Source organism: Dendropsophus ebraccatus, chromosome 8 (genome assembly GCF_027789765.1).
Source record: "Dendropsophus ebraccatus isolate aDenEbr1 chromosome 8, aDenEbr1.pat, whole genome shotgun sequence".
NCBI classification, from domain to species: Eukaryota; Metazoa; Chordata; class Amphibia; order Anura; family Hylidae; genus Dendropsophus; species Dendropsophus ebraccatus.
Window position 1 is genome coordinate 86,272,000 of NC_091461.1, and position 21,528 is coordinate 86,293,527.

Here is a 21,528-nt window from a genome sequence, read left to right on the forward strand (position 1 = left end):
GACCCTGACATTGTGAGAAATATATTTATTATATCATTCTAAATGGATTGGGACAAACAAAGAAACCAGCATTTTGGTGACAGATGCTCTTTAAGACTGTATGCCCAAATTTCAACTTAAAAAAGAAAAATCACATTGCAAGATAAAAGATTTGTAAGCTTTAGAATTCTCTTCCTTTTGGCAAGTGATCATATGACATTTGTATATATTTCTTGAGACCTTTAAAAGTAGTAATCCTAGCATGGTAAAAATGTTATAATGGAGTCAGGTTGCTTTAAAAAGAAAAAAGCATACTCACCTGCCCCGATCCCAAGCAGATGCCACACAGATACTATCATAGCTGCTCCCCGCTTCCTCTTGACATGTTAACCCTGCAGAAAATGCTTGCTGAGCAAACCACTTGCTGAGGCGGGTCACCATTGCTGCCAGTGACCGGCTGAGCAGGTATTTCCTGCAGGGTTGACGTGACGGAGGAAGCCGGGACTGAAAGCAGTCAGAACAGCAGCTGCAAAGGATGGGGGTAGGTTTGTATGCATTGTCTTTCATTTTTTAAACATCTTGCTGGATTACACCTTATAAAATATATATTTACCTGTATATCTGTGTTCTTTAAAATGATCATGAACGTAGTACTATAATAATTATATATATATAATTATTATGTATGATTATGTACATATGTATGCACTGAGCAACATAGCCGAACTCCTTGTTTAACTAAACTGTAAATGTTTTTGTATTTCAACATGAGAACAATAACCAAAACATGACAGACAGATGACAGAATAAGTAAACTTTTAGTAAGAAAGGGCTTCTATAAGGGTATGTTCACATTGTATTTTCATTGCTGTTCTGCCACTATTCTTGTGAAAAATACAGAAATGTAATTCTCACCTTTACCAAAAATGTGGTAAAAATGCACATATGTGCACATACCCAGAGGGAAAAGCACCAACGGGATTGTTAAGGGTTACGTACACCTCTGCAACCAATATTCTGATTTATTGTTGCAATGTATCTAAAATTGAGTCAACTTTGCTAGTAGACTATGTAAAGTATTCTATTGCTTTATATCTAGTCCCATCTATTCTCTACTTATTTCTAATATTTTAGATGCACGTTAGGCTCTTTTCACACCAGGTTTACATGGTGCTTAGCAGGGGTATACACTGCAAGACTCTCCAATTAATGGCATGTATATTATTTAAAAAAAAAAAAAAAAAAAAAAAAAAAAAAGAGAGAACTGCATAGTATACCTTTTTTTTTACTGGCTCCTGCTCCGTGGAAAAGTTCAGTATTCCATCAAGCAGGAAACTACAAACCCTGATGGAAACAACAAGAATGGATGCAAGAATGAAACAACTTTGGCCTCCGTCAGGTGGCTGGGGAGTATGAATATATTTGCTCTATGCACTCGAAGAGTTCCCAACACATACTGCTACTGACATGGTGTAAAAAGAGCCTTAGGAAGAAGCAGAGAATAGGGTTGGTTTGTAGTCTGTTACTATGACACTGACAATAGGATACTTATTAAGAGTATTAGCAAAGCTGCTTTATTTATTTTACTCAGATGCATAGAAACCAATTTTAAAAGGCATATAGACCGGACAGATGGGGCAGCTCCTTCAACACAAGACAGAATACTTTTTGCAAAATAAAAAAACAAATTATAAACTTTCTATTTAGAAAAGCAGCTGTAGAACAGTTGACGCCGTAAGACGTAATGCTCCAGGTAAAAACATTAGGCCAGTTCCTTCCTGTAAGAAAAGTTTAAGTAATGTTTCTGGCAGGCATCACCTATAGAAGTCATTGGTTTAAGACCTAGGGTTGCGTCACCTGCATTGTTCAAATATAGTCTTTACATCATAGGATCTCTGAAGAGATGACAGTCGTGTAGTGCAACAATTTAATCTTCCTCACCTATAAATGCACCTTACAGACTTTTACCTATGCATGGTAATAGGAAGAAGCCTTTCATATAGTTGGGCTTGCCAAAAACATATGCCAAAAGATGTAATGTGTGTACCAACTAAGAACCAGTGTTTGCATAAAGTGCAGCTGCTTACTGAAAGCTGAACATGCTGCCTCCCTTAATATCCACAATCAAATTTGCCAAAGTTTATGTCTCTTAACTAGAAAAAAAAACATATACTGGAAGCTCAAATCAAATTGGCTGAAGGAAACATCTTCAAATGGTTGAGGGGGCATACTGAGTGGCAGTCGATGCTCTATGGTTGCCCTCCCAAGATCTCTTGTGCTTCTTTGAGATACATCCACATAGCTTCTGCTTCAGGTCCATAAGGTTATACTGAATATTCCTTTACCAGACTTTCATACTTTCTTGCCTTTAGTTTTCTGAGATTTACTTTGACCATCTGTTAGGCCTGCGTATTGCTGCATGAGTGGCACTTCGGTAGGTGAGGAATGCAGGAACATGCTTGGAATATCATTTCCAAAATAGATTTTGTTGTTTGCAGATATAGCTTGATATTTCATGAGTTCAAGATACTGTGGTGTCAGTTTCATCTGTTGAAATAGTGTAACACAAGAAATTAACAGATGCAGACAAAACGCTGGATACCTACCTTAAAGTGGATATGTCAGCAGTTATTCAACACTGAAACTAAAGGCAGTGACATCACAATGCTTATGCCAGGCTGGTCTAGGCTGAAAGAAAAAGCTTCTGCCTGTCAGCCTGGCTGATGTATGCCCTGCATTGCAATAAGATTCAGGGTAAGAAGAAATATATCTTCTGACGGGTCTGCTTTAACAGGGGGTTTCCTTGCAAAATGTATTAACTGACCTATCCTCATCGATATCAGATAGGTAAGGTTGCAATACCCAGCACCGCTCAACAACCAGCTGTTTTCCAGAGCTGTGGTGCTGCCATACAAAATGAAACACAATAGGAAGTAGACAGCGCTGTATATAGTGTAGTGGCCATTGTGTGTTACTGCAGCTAAGCACTCACTCACTTCAGTAACCCAGCTTGGTCACTACACAATGCACAGAGCAGTCTGCTTCCTGCTGAGCTTCATTGTGTATGCCAGTGCCACAAACAGTTCATTGTCAGGGGTCCTGTGTTAGACCCACACCAAACTATTGATGGCGTATCCTAAGGATAGCTCATCTGTACATTTTGCCCATAGCACATATGCGTGTGTGTGTGTCAGTCTCAGATAACTAGTCCACACAGTTATATTTTCCCACAGTGGATTCACATAGTAATTTCCAGTGGATATGCAGTAAATAAGAATAACACTTTTAAGGAGTACTAAAGGTAAAACTATCAGCTGTGCACCACCTTGATATCGTCACTAGGCATAGACCATGCAAGACCCAATTATGCTGCCAACATAAGCAAGCATGTCTGTGCCCTGGGTAGTTAGGGGCAGAACAGAAAAGCGTCATGGATCATGTGTGGTCTGTGGGCTGCATGCTGTTTATCAATTCTTCACAATTTACAGGTGTCAGACTTTTCGTAACTTTCCCATTTGCCTGAATGGGACCCTACAGAAAAAAAACTGTCATATAAATGAAACAGACTTAAAGTCCCAAAATCCAGGAACAAATTTTCCAAATGAGAGTACACCCTTGATTCTGTACTCTTGTATGGTACTTTTAATGGAACACTAAAACAGCAAACCAGAATTTGTAAATCCAAAAACAGATTTATCTAAAGAAACCAAGTACCAAGCAACTTTAAAAGACTTTCTAGTGAAAATAAATATAAATGTAATCAGCATATATAGTACTGCATGTATGAAAGAATGAACACATCACAAGTGCCCCTTTGAGAATGTGAGTCACTATATAGGGATACAGGCTGCCTGAATTCTGCTGACTGTGCCGTCAGGAAATGTCAGGGAATTTGATTTTTATTTCAGCTTTGCAGGCTTACTGGTTTAATGTATAAATTAATAAAAATGTGTCAGGGAATGCTCTATGATGCATTTCCATAATATAATTGATAAACTGGTTTTAAAGGAGGCCTACCAAAAGAAAATCACAGGATTTTAGTGGTTCTTTGAAATGTGAAAATTATTAATGGGATGGAAGCTGCTGTTATGCTGTAAATTCCTGGCAATGTCCTGTAATAATTTCTCTCAAAGTTCAAAGTTTTCACACAAACTGCACTCATCTAAAACCCCATTCATATCATCATCATCATCATCTTTAGGCTCTTCCAAGAAATTAGACAAAATTAAAGGAGAAGTCCGGCCAAAATGTATTTTTTATATGTTATTACTGATGGAAAGTTATACAATTTTCTAATGTACATTAATTATGGGAAATGCTCATATACTGCTATTTCCCTTAATTTAGTGTATCAGGAAGTGTTAGAATTATCTCTGAAGCAGTGACGTCACGACAAAAGGTGTAATTCCTATGGAGTGTCCAGCAGGGGGCGCACTATATATATATAGAAGTCAATGAGTACCATTGACTTCTATATATAGTGTGCCCCTGCTGGACACTCCATTGGAATTACAATGGATGTGTATGTAAAATGTAGTATACAGTGTTTTTGATTGAATACATTTATGAAATACTTTGGGGGGCAAGTGTCCTTGCTCCCCAAAGTATTCCATAAATGTTAGCAATCAGTACATAACAGTAAGCCGGCCGAATCGCCGCTACCGAACGCCCGCCGCTCTGGACTACTAAACTACTACTCTCCCCACCTGCTCATAGCATGCACAGGTGATGGGAGAGTAGTAGCTGGGTTATATATCCGAGATCGCCGCTGCCAATGCTGCGCAGGGGAGCCGCTAATCACTGCAGCCATCAACCCCCTCCGCTCCTCCCTCCTGCTGCTTCCTTACACTATCTGATGGCTGACTCCCCGCCCGGCTGCCGCTCTCCGATCACACGTGGCGGCGGCCGGGCGGGGAGTCAGCCATCAGATAGTGTAAGGAAGCAGCAGGAGGGGGAGCGGAGGGGGCTGGCTGCAGTGATGTGCGGCTCCCCTGCACGGCAGCGGCGAACTACTACTCTCCCCACCTGCTCATAGCATGCGCAGGTGATGGGAGAGTAGTAGACGGATTATATCTCAGAGAGTAAAGCAGCAGGAGGGGGATGATGGCTTCAGTGATTAGCGGCTCCCCTGCGCGGCATCGGCGATCTCGGAGATAAAACCCAGCTACGACTCTCCCATCACCTGTGCATGCTATGAGCAGGTGGGGAGAGTAGTAGTTCAGTAGTCCAGAGCGGCGGGCGTTGGGTAGCGGCAGGCAGCGGCGATTCGGCGGGCTTACTGTTATGTACTGATTGCTTACATTTATGGAATACTTTGGGGAGCAAGGACACTTGCTCCCCAAAGTATTTCATAAATGTATTCAATCAAAAACACTGTATACTACATTTTACATACACATCCATTGTAATTCCAATGGAGTGTCCAGCAGGGGCGCACTATATATAGAAGTCAATGAGTACCATTGACTTCTATATATAGTGCGCCCCCTGCTGGACACTCCATAGGAATTACACCTTTCGTCGTGACGTCACTGCTTCAGAGATAATTCTAACACTTCCTGATGCACTAAATTAAGGGAAATAGCAGTGTATGAGCATTTCCCATAATTAATGTACATTAGAAAATTGTATAACTTTCCATCAGTAATAACATATAAAAAATTAATTTTGGCCGGACTTCTCCTTTAAAATAGGGAAATGGTGTACTCTTTCCAGTCTGACACAGTGCTCTCTGCTGCCACCTCTGTCTGTGTCAGGAACTGTCTAGTGCAGCAACAAAATCATCATAGAAACACTACTGCTCTGGACAGTTCCTGACATGGACAGAGGTGGCAGTAGAATACACACTCTGTATAATTTGTTTGTGCAATCAATAATCATCATGTTCAGCATCATCATCATCATGTATTTTTTTATGGTAAATTTTTATTAAATTTGAAAGATCAATGAAGGGTTGAGGCAACAACAACAGTAAAAAGTATGTAGCCTGACATGCTACATGAGTCTAGGTAAGGCTCTAGGAAGGGTTAGATATAACTGTAGTAGTGATCAGGGCTGTGGAGTCTGAGTTGTGGAGTTAAAGGGGTATTCCCCCCAAAATCTTTTTTACACTATGTAAAAGCCCACCCCCAGTTTCACATATGGGCCAATACAAGTTATGATGTGTTCTGTGTCCTTTTGCTGCTTTTCCTGTCTCCTCACCCAAGGTGCAGGCAGAGAATGAGCTCAGTCCAATCCACCCCGACACGCTCCCTCTCCTGGCCCCCACCCTCTGAGTCGGAGTCACGTGTCCTCCCTCCCTCCCTTCAATAGGCTGAAGTGAGGACACCTGACAGCCCCTGCTGCCGAAGTCTGTCTGCAGCTCCCTCAGTCTCCTCACTGTGTCGCCTGATCTTGTGCTGATCCGGGTCCCTGGCAGCTGTCACTCCCTCCACTGTTTCTTTAGTCTCCTCACTGTGTGTAGCTCCGTCCTCAGCAGCTCTCCCCCCTCCTCCCCCCATGCTGATAACTTTCTTCCTCACTGTGTATCTCGGTCCGGGCAGCTCTCCCCCCTCCCCCTGGCTTTTATCTCTCATTCTCTGACTGAAGCCCCAGACTCTCTGTCATTTGCATAAAGCTGTGGCTGTTAGAGACTGGACTGCAGGAGACCAAGGGAGAATGAGAGTGAGAAGCATGGGTCGGGGGAGGGGGTGTTTGCTGTAATGGACAGGGCTACACAGCCCAAACAGTGATCCTGCAGCAGGGCTGGGAAGGGTGTCAGCTGTCAGAGACCTGACCAGGAGCTGCTGCACATCAGTCTCCCTCTCTGACTGCTGTATGGCAATGACACCTAGCCCCACTTCCCTCATGCAATGTAGTAATGAGGAATAGTTGGCAGAAAAGCTAAGAGAAGAACTGCATGATGGGTAATGTAGTTTCCTGCCGCCATCTTGGATATAAAGAGGCCTTTTAGAAAAACTTTTAACCCAGGAATGTCAGCAGCTAGAAAGACGGGGGACGGCTCAAAACACTCAGGGGGACTTGGTAAGTGAGACCAGTTAGGTTTGGGAGCATTTCATTTTTTTAGCCCTTGGGGGGAATACCCCTTTAAGTTTTGATATGAATTTTGCTCATCAATATATTTTATGAGCAACATTCTAATAGGACACTGAATATTTAGTTAGAAACATAGAAGACTGTCAACAGGAAAAGACCACCTGCTCCATCTAGTCTAGTTGTGAGTAGTTCATGACATGGAGGCTGGAGACTGGCTGCATCCACTGCTCACACAGGAGAAGCTGCTTTATATCTTTCCTTATTCCCTCAGAAGTCGCCCCAGGATCATGTAGGACATTAGGGAGAAGCTGCTGAGCCAGTGTGATAAATAACTCCCCTGGTAACTGACTGGCCATTTATGAAGGAGCAGGAGTTGGGAGTCTGTCCTGCTAAAATTCAGGAGTCGGAGTTGGAGCTGCGGCTTACCGACTCCACAGCCCTGGTAGTGATTAGAAAGAAAACTAAGAAAGAGAAATTCCTGGGAGTACAATGTCTTCCCCCCAAGTATTAAATGTTTGTAGGGTGTGATTTTCTTCTTAAAGGGGACTTAATTTTTATTTTTTAATACATTGTAATATAACTTTAATAAAAATAAATTTATACCTTTTTTATTTATATATAGCTTAAAGTGGCAGCAGTATCCCCTGCTGTGATTCAGCACAGCACAGTAGATACAGAGCAGACACCCCCGCCCCTCTGTACTGTAGGCTATACAAAACAGGGTATACTATTACTGCTTACTCTGCTAGAACCACTAATAGGAACAGCAATCACTACTTGCTGTGGAGAAGCTGCTGCGCTCTGCTATAGTGGAATATAAAGCATACCTGCAGTTCCTGACACGAACATTGGTGGCAGCAGAGGGCCCGTGTTGCCACTCAAAGGAAGTGGATTTATTTAACATTATACATTTATTTTGAAATTATATTACAAAGTAATATGGATTTTATCAAAGCAATCTATTATCTCTCTATAAATCTATGAAAAATAGTCCCCAGAGTACCGCTTTATCCATGCCGCTAAGAACATAAACATGTATGCTTAGACACTGCAGACACCACTGAATATCTGGTAATTGCAAAACTTATAAAATCACCATTTTATTTCTCAGCCAATTGTCAAGGAGATGGGGCTGAGCTGCTCAAGTGTCACAGCCTGGCAGCCTCCTCAATAGTGCTCACTCTTCAGACTGTCTTTCATCGATAAACAAGGCTATATACGTTAAAAGGTTTATCTATTTAGATTAATATACGCTACTACAAAAAGGGATACTTGGCTTGCGGGTGAAACTGTAAAAAGTTCACGCTACAGTGATATTATATCATGAAAGTAGGGCATTTATGTAGAATCATGCAGTGGTGATGCATAGCGCTCTCCTCCTACACTGGACTGTTCACTGATGAAAGTCTATTCATGAGCAGAAATGATGGCTGCCAGCAATGTAGGAGACTCAAGCAGAGCGCATCCACTGTTGTCACCAGATGTTAGCAGGTGCATTTACTCAATACGGAGCTGCCCTACACTTTGTGAATGGTACAGTGACAAGCCCATACTACTTGAATCCAGTCATTGTGTCGCTACATGAACACCACAGTGCTGCAGCTCATCAAGGTGGCATCATCAGGGAACGGCTGCTGGAGACTGACGTACCTGAATTAGCACTCTCCCCAGACTGAATCACTGGGAAGCCAAGCTGTTATAGATGCTCAAGGGCACAAGACAAGTTATTGAGACATTTACATTTACAGTTGGTGGTATACCTCCCCACTGTTGTTGGCTTTTACTTGGCTACTCAACAATTTTTGTTGGCTTCTACTTAAAGTGTACCTGTCGTTTTAATTTTTTGTTGCAGATATCAATAGTACAGGCGATTTTAAGAAACTTTGTAATTCGGTTTATTAGCCGAAAAAAGCATTTTTATCATGAGAAAGCAGTTTGATCTGTCCCCTCTCTCTTTATTGTTCTCTATGGAGAGGGGAGGGGTGGAGGGAGATGAGGCATTAAAACAGGACAAAAAAAAAAAAAAAAAAGTTAATTTACAGCTAAATCACTGAGCAAACACGACAGTGACACTTTAACCCTTAGACGACCCAGGGCGTATAGTTACGCCATGGAAGTCTGTCCCCAGACGACCTAGGGCGTAACTATACGTCCTGGGTGTCTTTCCGGCTATGAAGCGTGCTCCGGAGCGGAGCACGCTTCATAGCAGGTGGGGGCCGGCAATCAGCAGCCGGGACCTCACCGGTAATGACACGCTGCAGCGATCGCGCTGCCGCGTGTCATTAACTCCGGCGTTTAAGTGTGAGTGACAGGGGGAGTCCCCTGTCACTTACCGATCGGGACCCCCGCAGTGTGACTGCGGGGGTCCCGATCATTAAAACGGACCGCCGGAGGTCTCTCACCTTCCTCCGTGCGGTCCGATCGGTGATCTGCTGCACTGTGCCTGCACAGGCAGGCTCAATGAGCAGATCGCCGATAACACTGATCAATGCTATGCCTATGGCATAGCAATCATCAGTGTAGGAATCAATTTAGTGTATGTAAAAGTCCCCCAAAGGGACTTCAAATGTGTAAAAAAAAAAAAAATTTAATTCACTAATACACTACCCCAAAACCCCTCCCCCAATAAAAGTCTAAATCAGCCCCCTTTCCCATTATATAAATAAAACATATAAAAATAAAATAAATAAACATATAATATACCGTAGCGTGCGTAATTGTCCAATTAAAATATAACAAGCGTCATTGTGATCGGCGAACGGCGTACACGAAAAGAGGGGAAAAAAGTGAGCGGATTACCGATTTAATGTTACATTATATATAAAAAAAAAAAAAATAAAAAGTGATCAAAACGTCCAATCTTCACAAATATGGTATTAATAAAAACTAGAGATCATGGCGGAAAAAATGACACCCCATACAGTCCCATAGGTGAAAAAATAAAACTGTTATAAGCGTCACAATAGGGCTATTTTATTTATAATTAATTGCCAAAAAAAAGGATTTCATTTTTTAAAAAAAAATATATATAACATTAGAGAAACTGCGTAAACCTGCATATGGTTGTGTTCGGACTGACCTATAGAATAATTGTATCATGTCACTTTTACCATATAGTGTATATACGTAGACACAGGAACCCCCCAAACGTTACCATATTGCATTGTTTTTTACGATTTCACCAATTTATATCTTCATAAATAATATATTTGGGATTCCGTCATACATGTTATGGTAGAATGAAAGACGCCATTACAAAGTACAACTATTCCTGTAAAAAACAAGCACTTACATGGCTTGTAGATAGAAAACTGAGAGTGCTAGAGCTCTTAGAAGAGGAGGGGGAAAAACGAAAGCGCAAAGATCAAAAGTTGCACGGTCCACTAGGTCATTTTGGGCCTGGTCCTCAAAGGGTTAAATGCTCTACCTTTTATGATATAATATTACATTTTCCATAAAGTTAAATATCCCTAACATTTTGTGAGCAGTGTATGATCTTTGCATAATGCCAGAATTGAACTGTGAGCACTGCCATTTTACAAATGTAATGAACCAATACTACTAAGTAGTACTTTTTAGTACTCCACAAGTATCACTAGTACGGGCAAAAACTGCTACTGCTAGCAGCTTTGTGTAATTTATGGATATGTCTGTATGTGTATTGTTGTGCACACAAAAGAATATGCCTTTCACAGTTTCACGTCTCACCTTATTAGCCTCTGCAAGCTTGTAAGCAGTATAATATTCAGCATCAGCTTTTGCTTTCTCCCTCGCAAGAAAAGCAGAGTCTAGGACACAAACAAAAATCATAATAAATAACAAAATCAACTGAATTAGTTTTTAGTTTTTGATAATGCATAGTGTATTACATTATTCTTACAAAGGCAAGATGGTGTAAAGTGAAACTGGCTCAGTTGCCCCTAGCAACCAATCAGATTCCACCTTTCATTCCTCACAGACTCTTTGGAAAATAAAAAATGGAATCTGATTGGTTGCTAGGGGCAACTGAGCCAGTTTCACTTTACACCATGTTTGATAAATCTCCCCCATTGAGTATATCCTAGTAAAAAAAAGAATTACCTTCAATCTCAGAAATTCTCTTCTCAGTCTCTTTCTCCATGACTTTCTGTTGGAAATGGATTTTGGCCACTTGAGCAACTTTTTCTGCCTCTGTCAATAAACATGATTTGTAAATTCTACAGCAATCCACTAGCAAGTATATCATTGGTCAGTGTAAGCAATTAATAAATAGAGATGAGCGAAACTCGAGCATGCTCGAGTCGATCCGAACCCGAACTTTCGGCATTTGATTAGCGGTGGCTGCTGAACTTGGATAAAGCCTAAGGCTATGTGGAAAACATGGATATAGTCATTGGCTGTATCCATGTTTTTCAGACAACCTTAGAGCTTTATCCAAGTTCAGCAGCCCCAGCTAATCAAATACCGAACGTTCGGGTTCGGATCGACTCGAACCCGATTCGCTCATCTCAATTAATAAACCCCCAAATCATTTCTCTACATTGACATAGTAGCATAAGTTATGTTTAATTAAACAATCTAGAGTTAAATTGGGCACACAAGTTAAAAGTTGTCCGGAATAAATTCTTACCTATCCATGCTGTGTGGGACAAGACAGTGATGTATGCTTACATTTCCCGCTCCCTCGCTGGCCCCATATACCGAGCCGACCACTCTGCTGATGTCCCATTTCTATAGTAAATGGCCGGTCATCATAGACTTTATGCCGAGCTGCCATTTCGGGTGGGAGCAGTACGCCATTGGCACAATTTTGCAAAAGCATTGAAACATTGCTTACTTTTGCTACCACTTAAAATCATGGCAAAATACCACACAGACACTTGCACATACTAAAAACAAGACATGGCATCCCATGATGAACACCAGATGCTTAGTGAAGTTTACACTAGCACGCCAATGCTGGAGCCTCAGTCTTTTATTTTAGCTAATATATCTAGACACCATGTAGTATCTTCTTCTTGCAGCAAGGAGTAAAAGTTCCTAATTACCTATGACAGCTTTTTTCCTCTCCGTCTCAGCTTCTTTTTCCACTACCTTTTGCCTCTGGGCAGCGATCAAGAGTTTGGTCTTTTCACCCTCCCTAGGAAAAGTAATATATATATAATATAAAAGTCAGACATTGCAAACATTAGTAAATACAACCTCCTACAGGGCCTTCTGCAGTACTTAGCGTTTTGTTTAGGTTATACATAACACTAGTTCTCTATACAACTGCTGTATAAACTGTTCCAGAGTAAACAAAGTGACAAGTACAGTTCCAAAGATTTTTAACAGTAAAACTGTAAACCTCAGTACTATCAAGTAATAAACATAAAATATATGCAGTTTTAGGATATGTTCCCACACTGTATTCTTGCTCAGTAAATTTTTTAAAGCGACTCTGTACCCAGTGTAGCTGTGCAGAAACACCTCAAAGAAGTGTCATATCACTGATCAGTGCATTTTTTGGAAAACATGCATTTTAAAAGAGCCTCTTGCATTGAAGTAAACAGGAAAGGTAAAATGCACGTTTCTGAGGTTTCAAAAACACCATTTTTTTTACCGTATGAGAATTCAGAAACATTTAGCACTTACATTAATTCAAAGTTTCTTCGAATAGTTTCTGGAATTTTTGGCTTTGTAACACGCACTGCCTGAAAAAAAACAAAAAAAAAAAAACAAGTGTTCATATGGTTGTTCAATCAATTGTAATACTAGATAATTTTTTTAAGTTTTTATCAACCAGAACTTGCCTGTATTGTGAGACCAGGAGCCATAAAATTGAGCTCTTTTTGGAGTGACAGTTTCAGGTTCTCATCTATCTGATCTGTACAGACAAAATAAATAAATACATAAATAAAATGAATGCAGAACAGCAAAAAGTAGTCAAAACATGTGCAGACAATTGTAGCAGGACAGTTTCTGTGCAAATACCATACTGGATGAAAGACAAAACAGCAGCAAAGTATGAACTATAAAATAAAACTGGATGGGAATATCTAAAAAGAGCAAGTGCCATCACAAATCTGAAGTCATTTGGTGTCGTTGGCTTGATACACCAGGAATACCCAATGCTATTCTCCTACAGATTTGCAGAAATCCTATGCAAATGTTGCTAAATAGTCTCTAAATTTATGGTATACTCACACAAAGCATATCTAAATGTGGCTGGATTATTCATTTTAATGGTTTGACACTTTCTCTCCTTACGTGACTATTGTTTTTATCAGACATTTCTTTATTGAGATTTGATGCTTATTGTACATGAGTGGGGAAAGAAAGAAAGAAAGAAAGAATGAATGAATGAATGAATGAATGAATGAATGAATGAATGAATGAATGAATGAAAAGGAAAGAAAAAAAAAACTTTGGACAGCTGTTTGGTTCGAAGGACTGGATTTATTATTTTATCTAAAGTTACTTTACATTGTATATTCCAGCCCTGTTTATACTGCTGTTCATATGAAAAATAAAAAAATCAATAAAAATGATCTGATTAAAAAAAAACAAAAAAAACAATGAATGAGAAAAATGCAGCAGAACACAAATTTTCATTAAGATTTTTCTATTTTTCCGGGGACCAACAGTCCATGCCTGCATAACACTCACCAAATAGTTCAATATACACTTCCTGCAAGGTGTGTGAGCTGCAGAACTGGTTCAGTTCATGGTGGATCTTGTTGAAGATTAAAGTCTTGTCATAATCTGCTGTGTAATTCCTTACGACATCATATACTGAAAAGAAAGTTATAAGTGCGTATTACCATACAGACTAAAGTTCACTAGTTACAGTTTGCTACACTGATACAAAAGATCTCAATCCTTGTTCAACTAGACACCAGCCTATAGCTTCAGTGACATGTCAACAGTTTTGACTGGTCACGGTCTGGGTTTGAGACCCCCAGTGAATATTATGAATGAGCAGGGAGAAACGTGTAGCTATGCGCTTCTCTCCCTGGCATACTGTTATCTGTGTCACTAAAAGACGGCTCCACTGCCTCTGGAGCCTTTTCTATGCAGTCAGATGGAGCTCACAGCAAGGAGTGAAGTGCAGAGCCTTTACACTTCTGGCTCGTTCTAACAATTGGTGTGAAACTTAAAGGGGTTATCCAGCACTACAAAAACATGGCCACTTTCCCCCTACTGTTGTCTCCAGTTTGGGAGGGGTTTTAAAACTCAGTTCCATTGAAGTAAATGGAGCTTAATTGCAAACTGCACCTGAACTGGAGACAACAGTAGGGGGAAAAGTGGCCATGTTTTTGTAGCGCTGGATAACCCCTTTAACACCCAAACCAAGCCAAAAAACGCAAACCAATGAAAGCATTTTTGCAAATGACAGGAAAACTTTTAAGCATATCCTCTGTGTTGTGTCTATGTTTAGCTATTTGTGCAGCAGGCTCTTTGACAATTCGGCCTGTGTAAAAGCGACAGCAATCAGCCAAAAGAATAAGAAAATGCTCATTCTTCAGCTGATGCATCTTTGTGCAGAAAATAAAAACATTGTTATCGGTGGCACATTGTCCTGTGTAAACAATTTAAGGGGCTTCAAAAATGATCCAGTGATCATCTGTGCGGTCTGGTCGCATGAAAAATCATGTTGTGTAATAGCTCAGTACATACAGAGATAGACTTTGTTTTCAGGGCCTGCTCAGTCCATCTAAACTCATCTTTATTTACTACAAAGCATTGTCTACCAGGTTACAGACACTACAGGGCTGTAGATCACAAGTCTGGTGGATCACTTTTTCTCTCTCTACACTGCCGGTAACCTGACTCAGTGCTGATGCTATTAACTAGCTAGAGGTTTTCCCTGCAGACCCACAGACCACTTGTGATTCCCTGTTTGGGTAAGCTTTATATATTTAAGTTATTTTATCCATTTCTCTCTCTCAGCAGGGCGGAAGTAAAAGCTTTTAAGTAATCTTCACCAAAGCTGTGCAAAGCCTATAATGAGGCTAATAAACCGCATACAGAAAACATTTCATAATACTAACTCTAGATTAGAAACTGGTGATGCACATTCTTGGACTTTTTTTATATGTAGATCTGTGGAGACAGATAAAATACCAAAGTCTAGGCAATACTGACCTGCAGAAGGCGTCAACATGTTGACAACTTCAATACGGTCAAAGTAAATCATTACGCCCCCACTGGAACAAAAAAAAAAAAGAAAAAAGACAATAACAAGAACTTATTACCAAACAGTAAATAAAGAAATAAGGAGCACTAACACCACAAAATAAGAAAGCATAGATACAGGTTTTCAAGAGTTTTGTCCTCCTTGAACCACAGGCCGCATGAAACAGTGACAGGCTCCCTCATACTTTCATATGGAACAGCATGAATAGTCATCCAGGCAACATAGCACCAGCTTCTGCCTGCTCTAATAGGTTTGAAAGCCATTAGATCATAACTAGTGGTCATGATAATACCTGTTTATGTTTCAGGCTACTCACAGCTTAGTCAGTAATAAGAATCTGACAGGTTCCCGTTATGGTATGTTCACATGTGGTGGACACACTGCAGGTTTTTAACTTCCCTAATGAAATCTGCTGCCACAGTGAGTGAAAACATACCAAAAAGAAGGATTTAAATGAATCATTTAGATATCACATATTTAAAGTGTACCTCCAGTGTATTTTTCAGAAATGACAATCATGCATGGTAATGTACATCTATTTTGAATCTGGCGCCAGAGTTGAGTTCTGAGCAGCGTTCTTCCAGCTTCTCACCACATATAGTGGAACCTTAGGAGACGGAGTGTCCATTTCCATGTAAGACATGGCGCTGGGTCTCTCACTAGGGATGGGATGCGGAGGGGAATGGAAAGAACGGAGCTCGGAACTCTATTCCAGCAGCAAATTCAAAATACATGCGCATTACAGAAATGCACAGTGCTGCACAATAGCCATTTCTGAAAAATACACTTGAGGTACTTTAAAGCATTTAAATCACAAGTTGTTTTCATACCAAAGGATCAGAATTCACGTTCCAAACAGCTGACACTGTTAAATAGCTGTTAGGTCAAGGAAACACATGGTACCTTTCATATACCAGTTCATACTTCCAGAACATTAAAAAAAATGCTTTTATTCTCCAGTGCAAAGTGTTAGAGGCTTTCCCGAGCTCCTGGATCCTCGAAATGCTGTAGCACCTTCTACCCTCCCATCCCTTAGGCTGCATTCCCACGTTCCGTGTTCCTAACGGATCACGGACGTGGAATGCATGTACCGGAGCCCCTCCGCGCCCGGACAGCATCTTTAATTAAATGCTGGGAGCGGGGGAGACTGTATTCATAAGCGCCGCGCTGTAGTAACAGCACCGCGCGGCTGATTCATTACAGCGCGGTGCTTATGAATACAATCTCCTCCGGTACATGCATTCCACGTCCGTAATCCGTCAGGATCACGGAACGTGGGAATGCAGCCTTACACTGCTTGGAGCTGAGCTGGCAGCTGTCAATCAGGCATGGAAGGGTAGTTAGGTGGTACTTTTTGCAATCCGTTTTTTTTTATCTATCTTTTTTTTTATCTGTCTTGTGTGCATCCATTCTGATCCGTTTATTGACTTCCATTATATAAAAAAAAAAAAAAAAAAGGAAGATGAAAACACATCTGTACACAAAAATAAGGTCAAGTACGTTTTTGTTTACGTAAGAAAAAACAGATACCTTTTGATCCTTTTTAAACGGAAGTCAATGGAAAAACGGAGCAAAACGGATGCACACAATTGCATTCGTTTTTCTATCAGTGTTTTGCAGGGCTGTGGAGTCGGAGCTAGTTTTTGCAGAAGTGGGGGAAAAAATGTACCGATCAGCTTTAAAAAGAATCTTTCAAAATGTTTTAATTTATTTTATTATTATTTTTATGTTAATTTTATAAATATATAACTCAATACATTTGGTCAATATCAATATATTTTATGTTCTATTAATCTAAACCCCTTATTTATCAAAACCTGAAAAACCTTTTCTGACATACATTTAGGTTCCTCCCTATATCAGGACTGGCCCTATTAGATAAGGTTGGTCAGGTAAAAGTTGGCCAAAAAAAAAAAAAAAGTGACCCCATTGGGGGCAGATACTTACTGGGCTAGGCACTGCAGATTACCCTTCTATAGCCAACATTAAGCAGCATGAGGAATCTCCTACCTCACAGGTGTCAAAGCTAAAGCTTTGGTTGTCCAGGCATAAAGGCAATTGTAGTTTTGTAACAGCTGGAGGGCCACAAGTTTGTAAATATACAAGAATATTCAATGTGATAGCCCCCCCATCAACACTGGTCCAGAAGACCCCAATTTTCCTTTACAACATAGGAAAAAGAGAAGGCTGCACTGGGCAATCTAATCTGTGATGCATTTAAAACCAATGAAGTACAGCAGAAGGGACAGGACCAGAAGGCACCCACAAAGAGGTGACAGAACTGATTCCCGGCTGCCTGGCATATCTTTTGAATAACCCTGCTGCCAGCCACAGGATTACAAGTTAGGGTATTATTCCACAAAGCAATTTTTCTAAGATTAACGATAAACAATCTCCAACAACTTCTATGGTGAACGACCTGAAATCACCCAATTACACCAAGCGATGATCATTACTTATGATCGCTCTTGCGGCCTCCCTGTTGTAACAAGACGTAGTTCGCAGTAGCGACATGTGAACGATTTGCAAATGATCAACAATAAAAATAGGTCCAAATTCTATCAAATGACCAACGATTTCTCATTGGTCGTTTAATCGTTGTCTGTTATACTAAACGAATATTGTTCAAATCCAAATGATCTAACGATTTTTTGAACGATAATCGTCCCGTATAATACCACCCTTAGAAACATCTGCCTTGAGCCTAGTAAGAACAGGAAAACACTAGAAGATGGAGGTAGCTCTGAGGGATGAGCTTTTCAACCTGTGTTCCTGTTCCTATAAGAAGCAATCTCTCCGGAGGTGCTGTCATAGTAAAAGAATACAGGGCTGATGCAGATGTCTGCCAGTGTCAGTCACCAAAGAACACCTTGAGTGGTCTTGTGAAGTTTTTTTCCCTGACATGTCAAAGTGGTTTGTGTGTACATACCTGGTACCACAGGGTACATTTTTCACTTCATCTGTTTGTAAAGTTGTCTGAAAAAAAATAAATATTATCATCAATACATAGCCTAAACCCACCTGTTCACATCTATATACATGTCTGTGCATTTACAGAATCACAGCCATGAAACTAGATATCTGGCATATGCAGCAATGAGCTATATATGTACTTAGGTCAGTATTACTTTTACCCTGAGAACAGATCTTGACACACACACACACACACACACACACACACACTTGTGTATTTGCGAAATATAAGACACATTTTGGGGTGTCTTTTTTTTCTAATGCCGATTCTATTAACATATGCAGTAACCAGTATCTCTCTCTGCTGACACTATACTGTCCCAGCACTTTAAGCAAGATGACATATGACTTTCATAACTGGCCTTGAAAAGGATTAAGTCAACTTCCCAATGAAGTACAGAAATACTATTACCTATGGGGTCAAAGGTTACCAACAGAGAGGGAATATGTGTCTGCAGTCAAACAATTATCAACCATTACAGTGCACCTCCTCCACTGCAGCCAGATCTAACCTATGATCCAGATAACTAGCACTGTAATTCTACCCCCACTGGCAGTCTTCCTATTACACTGTATTCATAGACTCAACTGCTTCTGTAATTTAACCTCAGGCTACAATGCTAAAGTAAATAGATTTATTCCTGTAACCCCAGTATATTAACAATCTGTCGTTTATCTTGGGTATGGAGACAGAAAATCCGTGATACAAAGTAATTATCCACATTTCTGACCTGCTTCAAACTGAACTATCCAGAGCTGGCCTAAGCACATAATTACTGGAGACAAGTGCGGTACGCAGCAGCCTGTTGTCAGTCAATGCACTGGTGACAGAGACTGTTTGCAGATACAGGCATTTTGATAACCTGCAGCAGGTTTAACAGTAAAGTCGATGGAGAACCCAGCACCTCTCCTCAGTCTGTGCAGCTTGAAATTGTACTCCACCTACATATTAGTAAAAGCCAAATTTCCAAAGGACTCGGGTTTTGTCCAGCACGGAGACACCAAGATTTACAGTATGTTTTAAGTTTACACATAATGTACACAGAGTGACCTGGATGACGTTAGACAGGAGGTCCACAAGCCGGTGCAGGGTTTTATTCACAGCAACTTAAAACAGCAAGGATTTTCCAGCAGGCAAAACAGTCCCATGAGATAACAACACAATCTGTCAGAAGAGCTGCCCGACGGACTCAGGCTCCAGCTCAACCGTCACAATCTGTGCATTTCCCTGATCATGCCTGCCCTCACACTACAGATTTGTGTTTTTGTGGACCACAAAACCATTATGGATGTGTGCAGGAGTAAAAGGTTACGAGTTAAGGAATACTCTGACTATGGAAAACTTTTGCTGCTTTTCCAGATGTTTTCCTTATCTCACCACATTCCACCCAGTGTCCTTCTGCAGTGTCTTTGGGCCCCCTGCTGAACGTTTCCGCCAACACTTCTGAGACTGACTTATCCCGGCAGTGACAACCCTCTCAGCCTATCACTGACTGAGACAAGATAGAGCTGCGGCCAGGGATTGGATGAGGGGGCTTTTACTGCTGAGACAAGTTAGTGTCAGAAGTGGCAGTGGGATCGTTCGGGGGGAGGGGGAACCAAAGACACCGGTGGAAAGTGGTGTGGTAAGAATAGTATCTTTATGTTCTACCGAAGGACAGCAATGTATAAAATAATTTTCCATGGCCAGAGTACCCCTTCAAAAAGCAAGTTTGATCTGGTAACAGACATATAAAATTCCTCTAAGACGCTCAAGATGGGCCTATTCAATATGTGATAAGCAATTGTTAGTTCCTGTATATACTTTTTGCTTTAATACATTGGATAAGCTTTAGTCTATGTTCATAAAAGACAGGCTTGTGCTTTAGTAGGTAAATTTGCATGTTCACCTTTAGGCCATGTTCTCAAACAATTTTTAGCCCATATTTGTTCATTATTTCATTACATATATTGTATAAAATCCAGATACAGCATGCCTTATAGCCCAGAGCTGTAATCACAACCTTACAGGATTCAGTGTGAACATATACTTTGTCTCATTGTCCAACGTATTAAATTTAAGTTTCAGTGTGTAGAAGAGAAATAGGGCAGTTACCAAGCAAAATACATCTAAAGTTTGGCTGAAATTTGGCTGAAAAACAGTATGATCCCTGTGTGTTCAAGACCCTAAATAAGTGCATCTGCATTCTAAGGCTATGTTCACACAGCATATTTTTTTATGAAAAGAACAGACATTGTTTTCAATTAAAACAGCTGTGTTGCAGTGCAAACAATGGCTGTTTTTTACAGAAAGTATTGAACAACGGCCATTATTCGCTACGGCCATGGAAATAATTGTCACTCACTACAACAGCCATTGTTTTGAGTGCCAAACAATAAGCTTTGTTCGTAAACAGTTTGAACATAGCCGAAAGACGTTCTTAAAGCGACTCTGTACCCACAATCTGTCCCCCCCAAACCACTTGAACCTTCAGATAGCTGCTTTTAATCCAAGATCTGTCTTGGGGTCCGTTCGGCAGGTGATGCAGTTATTGTCCTAAAAACAACTTTTAATCTTGCAGGGCTGTGTCTAACGGCTGGGGCTTACATTTGTATATGCATTAGGCTGGCAACACCTCTCCGTCCTTCCTCCCCACCCTCCTCATCATTAGGAATGATCCAGGAACATTTACTGCAGTTTGAGCTTTGCACAGGTGTCTTAACGATCCAGCCCATGTTCATTATGCACACAGGTGGGGAATAAGAGGCAATCTGCCTGGAGCATTCCTAATGATGAGGAGGGCGGGGAGGAGGGACAGAGAGGTTGTGCCAGCCTAATGCATATACAAATGTAAGCCCCGGCCGTTAGACACAGCGCTGCAGAATTAAAAATAGTTTTTAGGACAATAACTGCATCACCTGCCGAACAGACCACAGGACAGCTCTTGGATCAAAAGCAGCTATCTGAAGGTACAAGTGGTTTGGTGGGGTCAGATTGTGGGTACAGAGTCACTTTAATTCTATACATAACAGAAATAACAGCAGCAGCAGGGGAGATTGAGGAAGGTAAGTATATTTAAAGAGAACCTGTCACTAGGTGAAAGTAAGGGTCCTATTAAACAGGCCGAGGGTCCTATTAAACAGGCCGATAAGTGCCGATCTGCTAGATCGATGCTCATCTACTGGGCCTATTACACGGCCAGAATATCGTTTAGCAAGAGCTACATGGACATTGTTAGCGATTTCTGTGCAGCCCGTGCCCAAACAGTTTACATCACCTGTCCACATTCCTGGTCTTTTCCTGTTCTCTGACTCCACCTCAGTCCCGCATGCTGCAGCTTCAGAGCAGCCTGTCTGAGCGTACAGGCCCTTCATTCAATCACTGGCCGGGACTGCCGCGGCCT

At 40.9% G+C, this 21,528-nt stretch overlaps 1 protein-coding gene across 6 annotated transcripts in view; it reads right to left on the reverse strand.

Annotated features, from left to right (window-relative positions):
- Positions 1–2,081: 2,081 nt before the first annotated feature.
- The window catches only part of ERLIN1 (ER lipid raft associated 1), a 28,301-nt gene continuing 8,854 nt past the window's right edge, over positions 2,082–21,528 (reverse strand). For all 6 annotated transcript variants that reach the window (XM_069980831.1, XM_069980832.1, XM_069980833.1 and 3 more), the window contains 9 exons: positions 18,102–18,148; positions 15,121–15,182; positions 13,642–13,767; positions 12,782–12,859; positions 12,628–12,682; positions 12,042–12,133; positions 11,095–11,184; positions 10,723–10,802; positions 2,082–2,526 (listed from right to left, as the gene is read on the reverse strand). In XM_069980831.1, coding sequence (XP_069836932.1) covers positions 2,332–2,526; positions 10,723–10,802; positions 11,095–11,184; positions 12,042–12,133; positions 12,628–12,682; positions 12,782–12,859; positions 13,642–13,767; positions 15,121–15,182; positions 18,102–18,148 — 825 coding nt within the window. In that variant the 3' untranslated portion in view covers positions 2,082–2,331. The remainder of the gene's footprint in view (positions 2,527–10,722; positions 10,803–11,094; positions 11,185–12,041; positions 12,134–12,627; positions 12,683–12,781; positions 12,860–13,641; positions 13,768–15,120; positions 15,183–18,101; positions 18,149–21,528) is intronic.